The sequence below is a fragment of the Syngnathus leptorhynchus genome, chromosome 2 (genome assembly GCF_054491065.1).
Source record: "Syngnathus leptorhynchus isolate UIUO chromosome 2, UIUO_Slep, whole genome shotgun sequence".
Lineage (NCBI taxonomy): Eukaryota > Metazoa > Chordata > Actinopteri > Syngnathiformes > Syngnathidae > Syngnathus > Syngnathus leptorhynchus.
In genome coordinates this window covers 5,351,358-5,361,000 of record NC_141196.1, presented here as the reverse complement: position 1 = coordinate 5,361,000, position 9,643 = coordinate 5,351,358, and the positions used below count along the sequence as shown (strand labels likewise).

Genomic DNA, 9,643 nt, shown 5'->3' with positions numbered 1-9,643 from the left:
AATTATAAAATTACTCTCCAGTCTGATATCACGAATGCATGTCTGCTGTGAATCAATGTCAAAATTGGGATAGAACCCGACAAGCTATGAGGAATTCAAGCCCAACACAGTAAATGGACATCCCAGCTCTCCTATTACATTTACAGTCACTAACATCTTTTAGCCTTGGACTCAATTGAACCTTCAGTCATCTTAACCTTCAAAACGTTATTCTAAATGGCAGATGGTTAACAAAAAAAAAAAAAAAAAAAAAGAGTTGCGAGTTGTCCATAATTACTCGATCGCCAATTCATGTCATGACCTCCATCGGTAGGTACATTTTGATACAGTCACATTCATCACAAATGTGTCCCCTTTGGTAGCAACTGTTGGGCCCGGGAAGAGGTCACCCGAGTGCTTCCTGCTTGAAATAAACACAAGTACAGCTCTTTCTGCTGTGTTTTGTCTATATACTACCAGCTTGTGAAATTTCAGGCTATTTGAATGATACATACGCACGCACACACACACAGTGCTCAGGTGACAGCGTTCCTGCATTCTACTCCATCTTGTGGTTGCCCCTAACAACAAAAAGATGACGCAAGCAACAAGAGGAGGCGATGATTTTCACAGCATTCCAAGGTTTCCTCTTTTGCTGCAGAGCGAGCGAGTATAAAGAAAAAAGTAGTTCTCACGTTTCTTTATCCTGCTAATAAATACGATGACGGATCATAATAATTTTGGCATATCGGGCAATTCTAGGATAGATGGTCAGGGCTTCCATCGTGCCAGGACTATGTTTTTGGAGATGTGAGCCTTCAGTGGGGGCATACCTCACAGAATCCCCCTTTTGATTCATGATGATGATGATGCCAATAAAAATAATTATACTACTACTACTACTACTACTACTAATAATAATTATTATTATTATTATTATCATTGAAACTTGTAATCTACGAGTCTGTATGTGAGTCTATTTAAAGTATGACGAATGGTCAACATCCTGTTTGGTTCACGGACTGGAGAAATCAAAGAACACGGTTGAGTCAGGAGACAAGGAAGAAAACGATAGTTAAATTCAGAATGAAAACAAAAAGAATACAAATTCTAAATGTAGGTCAGTGCTAGAGATAGCATTTAGCCTAGCTGAAAAGGCCTAAAAGATAGAAAAAAAACAAAGGTGCTACCAAAAAGACACCACTCAAAAGATGTGGATGAAGGAAAACAAGAAAAAGCTAAAGTACTGAGATAGGACTCGATCAAAAGCTTGGAAGCTGATGGTAATTTTTCACGCTAGCTGAAGAGGACAAAAGTAAAGCTGCAGGGAGGACACACAGCTCACACTGGAAGGGCAACATTTAATCGTACATCAGCAGCACGTATGAGCAAAGCATCGATCGTCATTTTAGAATGACCTACATTTTGAAAGGTCATTAATGGGTCACGGGGAGCGACGTCTCATCAATCAGCTAATTAGCATCTCGGTGATAGATGAGAAGATGAAGGGATGGGGCAGGAGCACTCATTTGCATGTGGCCCCTGTGCACTGCAATGCTGCCACCTAGCGGTGTCGTGCCGTCCATCACTCCATTCAGTCTGGACAAGTTTGAAAAGGGCATCCATCCATCCATCAACCGTGAGGGAGATCAATTATTTAAAGGAGTCACGTCTTTTGCCTTTTGATCAGAGGGACGGGCCAAAAGGATGGTAACGCTAATGAGGCAGAGCACCGGCTGCGCGGCAAATTGAATCCTGCTCCACAGTCGGTATGTCGATAGCCAAAGAGTGAAGCGCTGAAAACGTGTGTGTGGGGGGGAGAATATCTATTCAAGATATAAATACCGCTGGCAGGCGGGCGGGCATCATTTGAGTCATCTGCTTGAAGTGGCGATGTTGATCCACAAGTGGCGGCCATGCAGGCTGCACATCAGCAACTTGATGGAATCCAAGGGAACGAGTCAATAACGAAAAAGGCACACATGCAGGCAGAGTGGGAAAACAAAGAGGCTGCTGTGTGCTGGACCCGTCAGAAGATTGGTTCCCATGACAACATGCAGGAAATTGAGGGAACAAACAGGTGACGTTTTTACAAACAACAGCCACTGTGTTTGGATGAACGTAAATCTACCAGAAGATTCCGAACAATGCACAGAGAAGAACCGGGCCAACTATAAGCACTTTAATTAAGGGCAGCGGTAGGAATGGATGAAAACTAAATTAAAGCTTCTACGTCATCTACCATGGAGCCTTCCATCTTGCACAAAACTAAAGGCACAAGCGGCCTCCATGGCAACAACTACTGGTCTAGTCACGTAACACAGAAAGAGGCCATGCATGCGCTACGGACACACAAAACCAGTCGAGTCTTGCGTCCCTCAACATCTCTGCTTCTAATTGCTCCTTGGCTTAGTGCACTTTAATGATGTCATTAACACTGCACATTGTTGCATTCAGGGATGCACTCTTTCACTTTCCTGTTTGTTTTGTCTTTCTGTTGCCTCAGGCTTTCTTCTTGTGGTCATGAAAGTGACCTTTGTCAGCATTGGAACAGTTCACACACACCTGATTGTCTCACTTGAACGTAAATGTGGCATAAATCTGACAAATGAAACAGAAGGCCAAATAAAGAAGGACTAAGGTTACACATCACAGCCAAATGAGCTGATGTTCTCAAGACAGTGTGTAACTGCGCCCCCTAGCGGCTGTCAGCAACCAATCCAAATCAAAACAAAAGGACCAGGCAGGAAAAAAAAAACATCGGCTGACAAGACCGCGGATACTCCTAGCGACTTTCATTCTCAAAGTTAGCTTTGGGGACGCTCAAGTTCACTTAAATGACTCCCTCTTGCGCTTTCAGAGATCTTTCATCGCTCCCCAACCCGAGTCACCGCGTTCGTGCGTCTCGACTGAGAGCCGGCGAGGCACTCGTTGTTCGTGGCACCCTGTAAGCTCAATGATGCGGGGAGAGCGAGGGATGAGTCACCGCCGCAAGTGTCAGAAAATCAGAGCAGTGACGCAGCAGGATACAACTTTGATGGGTAAGGCGAGCATCCCGGTTCGAGGGAGACTCTTTTTACTCACCTGACATTTTGTACATAAACGGTGAACATGCCCCTCCACGCAGCCACAACTGATGTGTCCCCACTGAGACTTTATTTGTGAAGGACACCGACAGTCTGCAAGGACGTGTCTGCAAAACAAACTAAAAAAAAAAAATGGAAAAAATATGCAAACCCATACAATTTACGAAAAACACTGATAAACATCCACTAAATATTCTCTACAGGGGATGGAGGGAAAGATTCCTGTGAAACACCCACAAGCATATTCTAGAGAGGAGGGGCAGTGTACCCCCCCTTCTTTAGCCTACAGGTAAGCCCATTAAGAACAGATTCTCATTGACACGGAAGGTCAAATTTACCCCCAAATATATGATTTCTTTTCTAGTACATTGATTTCATTCACAAAGACAAAAAATGTAAAAGCATTGAAGCAATGTTCCAACAACATTGACCTTACAAATTAGTATGAAACTTCCACAATATTTAAAACAAAGAAACAAAGAGTTTACTACGAGGAAAAATTGATTTAAAAATGATAAGTCCATAAAAAAATATGGCAGAAAAAAAAGAAACTGAGTTGACTTTTGTTGGCATCTTATTCCATTTGCGTGTAGCTCAAAGTAGCTTTACCATAAAATTGCCACGACTTTGAACAATGCTGTTTCTGTTTTCTTTGATCTGGCCATAAAAGCAACAATAGCATTGAAGTTGGGCTTCGTGTGATGAGCGCCACAGCAGACTGCAAAAAAACTCCTGTGCGGGTGACCTTTCGCAAAGGTCATCAGTTCTGATGACGCAATGTTGAGTCACGGGTACATTTTGAGGAGCAGGAATTTCCCAATCATCTCTATGATTGTCAAGCTACATCACGGTTCGTGTGGTGCATACCATAAAATCTTTACATCCTCATCATCCTCATCAAGATCGTGCCCATTTGCCAATGAGGACAAATGCGTCCCAAGGAGCTCCGTGCACGTAAACGCTCCCTCCCTCCAAGCTCCCTCCCTCCCTCCCTCACCCTGGATGCTTTTCATCCCGCCTGGCATGATTCAAGATGACGCTGGCGGCTCAGGAGGAGACTTTGGTGACGTCACGTGTGTGGAGGCGGGCGGACGTGCATGCGACGTGAAGACGGCAGCCGACTCACCATGCCAGCCGAGCGCCCAGGCAGGCGCGTGATGCTAACTGCCTAGAAAAAGAGGGAGCAGACAAAGAGGAGGAGGAGGAGGAGGGGAGAACATCGTTTCTTTCTTGCAGGCAACGACAACAAGGCAGGTCACCCCCCCCCCTTCCCCAGCGAGACGTGCTCCCGCGTCCGCTCGCTTGTACTCCCGCTCACGCACCGCTGCAGCTGAATGACAGGTGAATTCTCGTTTGATTATGCATTGCCGCTACCGCTGCTGTTGCTGCTGCATGAAGTCCTCCGCTTTGCAGGAGCTTCCAAGTCTGGAAGTCCATTTTACATTTTTTTTTTTTTTTTTTACTGCAGTGATGTGCACCGCGCAGCCGACAGGGTTTTGGGGGGAAAGGGGTGGTCTTTGACGGCTGTGGTGACCTTCCCAGAATCACACGGAGGGGGAGGAGCAGCTGGGGGTCTTGCTGCTAGCCCTTTTTTCCTCTCTTTTTGTGAATGGAGCTCCAAATAGCTTTTGGCTCGCTGAGCTAAAATTAGCAGGATTTTTTTCCCCCTCCAGACTGCATCATCAGCATCTTCTGATGATGATGATGTAGAAGTAATTCTATAAATTGCACACTCGCGCAGCTTGAGAATCGCGCCTGCCCTAGAACGTCATGCACCAATTTTAGAGGCGCTCTAAAAATAGCTTTTGTTAATAATGCCCGGGACCTATTCCTCTGGATGAGGACGAGAAGCCGTCCGACGGGAGCCTTTATCGGTATGTCGATTTGTTCCGTGCGTGTGTTCCGCTGCATGAAGAATGGTTTGCGTGCGCTGCTTTTAGTGAATGAATGAACGCACGAGTGAGAGGACGGGGATGGCAGCCACTGGCCGTCAGCCTCCCCTCTGCATCATTTCGGTGGCGTTTTCTCCACGTGCCGATCCCGACCCGCTTGACGAGCTTCCGTCCTTCCTTTGTACTTCCTCCTCCAGCCATGACCCTGTCGTTGGCGGCGGCGGCCACCGCGAGCGGCCTCAACTCCTCCTCCCCCCTGGACTCGTCCACACCCTCGTGGTCGTGGTGGGGTCTCTCGGAGGAAGCGTCCAACTCTTCCTCGGAGCCCACGGTGCAGATGAGCCCCGAGCGGCGGCCGACTGGCCTGGTGGTGAGCCCGTGGGACGTGGTGCTGTGTGTGACGGGCACGTTCATCTCCTGCGAGAACGCCCTGGTCATCGCCGTGCTTTTCTACACGCCCACGCTGAGGGGGCCCACCTTCATCCTGATCGGCTCACTGGCGGTGGCCGATCTCCTGGCCGGCCTGGGCCTCATTCTCAACTTTGTCTTCACCTACCTGGCCGACGGGTCGCCGGAGCCGGTCAGCCTGCTGTCGGCGGGACTGCTGCTGTCGGCCTTCTCGGCGTCCGTCCTCAACATCCTGGCCATCACGGTGGACCGCTACCTGTCGCTGTACAACGCGTTGACCTACCACACTGAGCGGACGCTGACCTTCACCTACGTGATGGTGCTTTTCATCTGGCTGTCGAGCGTGACGCTGGGCCTGCTGCCGGCGCTGGGCTGGAACTGCCTGCGAGACGAGACGGCGTGTAGCATCTGCCGGCCGGTCACCAAAAGCAACGCCGTGGCGCTCGCCGTGGCCTTCCTGCTGGTCTTCGGTCTCATGATGCAGCTCTACCTGCAGATCTGCAAGATCGCCTTCCGCCACGCGCAGCAGATCGCCGTGCAGCAACAGTTTGTGGCCATCTCCACCACCAAGGGCGTCTCTACGCTGTCGGCCATCTTGTGTGCCTTCGGGGCGTGCTGGCTGCCGTTTGCCATGTACTCCATTGTGGCCGACTCCAGCTACCCTGCCGTGTACACCTATGCCGCGGCGCTGCCCGCCACCTGCTGCTCCGTCATCAACCCAGTCATCTACGCCTTTCGAAACCCGGACATCCAGAAATCGCTGTGGATGGCCTGCTGCGGCTGCGTCCCGTCCAACCTCTCGCTCAGACCGCGGGCCTCCAGCGACGTGTAGCCCGGGAAGGTGGGATCTGGCGGCGGAAGCTGATACTCTACGCGTGAACAGCCGGGGACGCGACCTTGGGGCCGGCCAAACTCTCTTTGAGGCCTTTCTCAGGAGTAGCATGAACACCAGGACCCTGTCGAGCAAGCCTGTCCCACTAACAAGGCCATGGGGCGGAGGCTTCAAGTGTGGGATCATCTCATCGCTCCATTGAGTTCCATCACAAGCACATTTGGACCAACAAGCGCACAATCCAAAGCAAAAGTAAGAGAGGGATAGCATGCGTCTGACGTCAATGCTAACCCTCCTGCTATGCGCGAGGGAAGCACGTGGTCGGAATTGGGCACCAAGGACAGCGCCACGGCCAGTCGGGCTGGCGGTGGGCTCGTTTTCTTCAACGTGCCTCGTGATCGGATCACAGCCTCTTCTGTCAACGGCCCGATTCAGAGGAAAGAATGTGACAAAGTGCTCTTTGAGCTGGTATCTGCTTTCACAGAACCATCAAGATGTGCCATCTAAGTTTTTTTTTCCATAACGTGTTTTGCAGAGACGACATGAAACGTGTCGACGACGTTCAAATGTGGAAAGGGAGGATTGGGGGGACTTGACGGTGAACTAGAGGGGAAATGGTTGGTGAACACAAAAGGAAAAGCGCAGGTTGTTTGCGTGCGTTTGAACTTGCGCACATCTTTCACGGCCATTCAGTGTCTTCTTTTGGCTTTCCAACAATTTGTCAGACACACACCAAAGCTGGCTGTGAGGTCAACATAACCATTAATCCTTCTATCTGAAGCACATGTTTTGCAGTCAACTCTTGCACAGAAGCTAACTTTTGGTACACGTTAAGCTAGTTATAGCGCATACAGTGCGTGAGGTAGCTCGTGGATATTTGTCGTTATCGCGAGATGATTGTTCAGGGTAGCTTGGTGCTGGTAGAACACACTGATCAATGAAATCTTCTGTTAGCAACACGCACAGCTCCAGAATTTGGAGAAGGGGGGGCTTGGAAAATAATTCAAATAAATATAATTAATTATACTTAATCAAATAAAGGGGCTTAAACGAGGCCATAATATTTTTAGAGGGGGCCATAGCCCATCCTAGCTCCAGTGTAGCGCCATCCCCAAAAAGTCATTCTAGTGAATGTGGCATCATGTAAAACAGTGGTCCCCAACACCAGTTACGTGTCAGAAATATTTTCGCGGACCGGCCTTTATTTATTTATTTATATATATATATATATATATATATATATATATATATATATATATATATATATATATAAATTTATATACAAATAAATAAATGTATACAAAGAAATAATACATTTATAATAAATATATAAATACGATGAACTAAAATGATACGACTGGCATAAAAACAAGTATAAACGACATAAAAATAAAACTCACCATTACGTTGAATTAGTGGGAGCACTGAGCCTTATCATCTTGGCGTAATCGGAGACAATGACACCCGGTTTGTCTTTTAATGCAGGATGCTTGGTCTCCATGTGCCGAAGTAGTTTTGAAGGCTTCATTGCCTCGTTAGCTAGCCTGTCACCACATATTATGCAGAGTGGACTTGGTTTGCGCGTCAGAGTCACCTGTGGCGATAAATCCATATTTTAAGTAGGGCTCCAGAAATGTTCTTTTTAATGCAGCTTTCCGATTCTTAAAAACGCTTCTTCTTCCGTCTCCTCGTTGGTTTTTTTCCCTTTCCGAAGAAGCTTTCCAAACATCTCTGTTTCTTGCTGATATTTCCTTGCTTCGCGGGCTCGACTGAAGTGACGTCACGTGACCGAAACGAGCGTCTTGACCTAACCCGACGGATGTAATTGGGAAAAGAATCACCAATTTTTTAAAATATTTTTCAAAATACATTTGTACTAATTTTTGTTAGCTTTGCAGAAACATATCACGTGACCGGGGCGAGCGTCTTGACCTGAATTAATTGATCGTCGGTAAAAAAAAAAAAAAAAAAATCAGTGCGGTTTGGCACCAAGTGACCCACGGACCGGTACCGGTACGCAGACCGGGGGTTGGGGACCCCTGATGTAAACCATTCTTTGTCGGCTTTATTTGAATCACAATTCATCTCTGTCATGTATGAATATTAAAGCATTTCTGGAGTAAGAGTGGAGCGAGCACTCACTGCGCGTGCGTGTGTGTACTCACACAGCCAAATTGGAATGAATCATCCCCGTTAGCAAACACACACGCGCTCGCTCACACTACGTGAAATGGAGTTGACATTCTGATCCAAGCAACTAATTGTATTATTTTTATTATGCAATTCTGTACAGAAATGTCTATTTTTGTAATGTTTGATCAGGGGACATGTCGGTTGCTGTTCTTCCTGCTCACGTTGGGATTTTTTTTAAATTATTATTCTGGGACAAATGGTGCGTTAGGAAACAAGGGCCATACTTTCCACCTTGCTGGTGTATTATTTTTGTTTGTACGTGTCTGTCGGACAAAAAGCATTTGACATTTTTCACTATGGCCTGAGCGCTTTTGGAAATCATACGTACGGAATGTCACGCTCATTTCTTCTTCATGTATTCCTCATTCAAGAGTTGTTTTCAGTCACTTTTGGGGTGTCCAGCATTCACTCAAGGCTTTCAAATGACTGGGTTTCAGGTCAAAGAGTCCGAAGTTGGTCGGGAATGAACCCGTGCGCAATTCAGGAAGTCCCACATACAGGATCGATTCAGAAAAACCACGACAGAGCTAATATATGGACCGAGTATGGCCTTCATTGACAAATATTATTTGAGTTGCATGTTGTGTTATTTGTGTGAATGTGTGCGTGTGTGATACTGTGACCGTTTAAACAGCATCAGGATGAAAAAAAAAAACCGCACTTTATATGTGGGACACAATTGTTGCACTTGTATGTCGAATGTAGAACCTTGAAGAGAAAGATTTATTTTTATTATTGTACATGAATAAAAAAAAAAAAAAAGAAAACGTCTGACTGTGAAATCGGAAAATAAAATGAAGTCAAGATGGTGAGCGTTTCTTATTTGTTGCGTCACGGGCGCAGACAAGGAGGAAAAACGCCATCGGGTCGTCACAAGGAGTTTCGGCCTCATGACGTCACAAATAGTGTTCGGATGACACCCTCCCTCCACGCACTCAAACTAAATGGTAGCCTTTCTAACCACGTGATGCACTTCATTTTCCAGAATGCCTAACACAAGTGGCAATCAAATTTTCTTTTCTCCATTGAGTTCCGTGAGTTGAGTACCGTAAGTTTGATTTCCGCATATGATGGTGTGAATGTTTGTGTGTGACGCAAAAAAAAAAAAAGGCAACCTCCACCCCTCCCCTCCAACACACACAACAACGTCATTTTGGACCTCGTGTTTTTGTTGTTGACTGAGTATTGATGACTGACGACTGAAATCCAAGGAGGGTTTTTGACCAATGAAAAAAAAAAAGATATCCCTTAAA

General features: G+C 46.6%; 1 protein-coding gene across 1 annotated transcript; it reads left to right on the top strand.

Annotated features, from left to right (window-relative positions):
- Window positions 1-4,902: 4,902 nt before the first annotated feature.
- On the top strand, window positions 4,903-6,197 carry gpr185b (G protein-coupled receptor 185 b). The gene is made up of 2 exons (XM_085934270.1): window positions 4,903-4,939; window positions 5,155-6,197. The coding sequence occupies exons 1-2, from the start codon at window positions 4,903-4,905 to the stop codon at window positions 6,195-6,197; spliced, it is 1,080 nt and encodes a 359-aa protein (XP_085790396.1).
- Window positions 6,198-9,643: the final 3,446 nt, after the last annotated feature.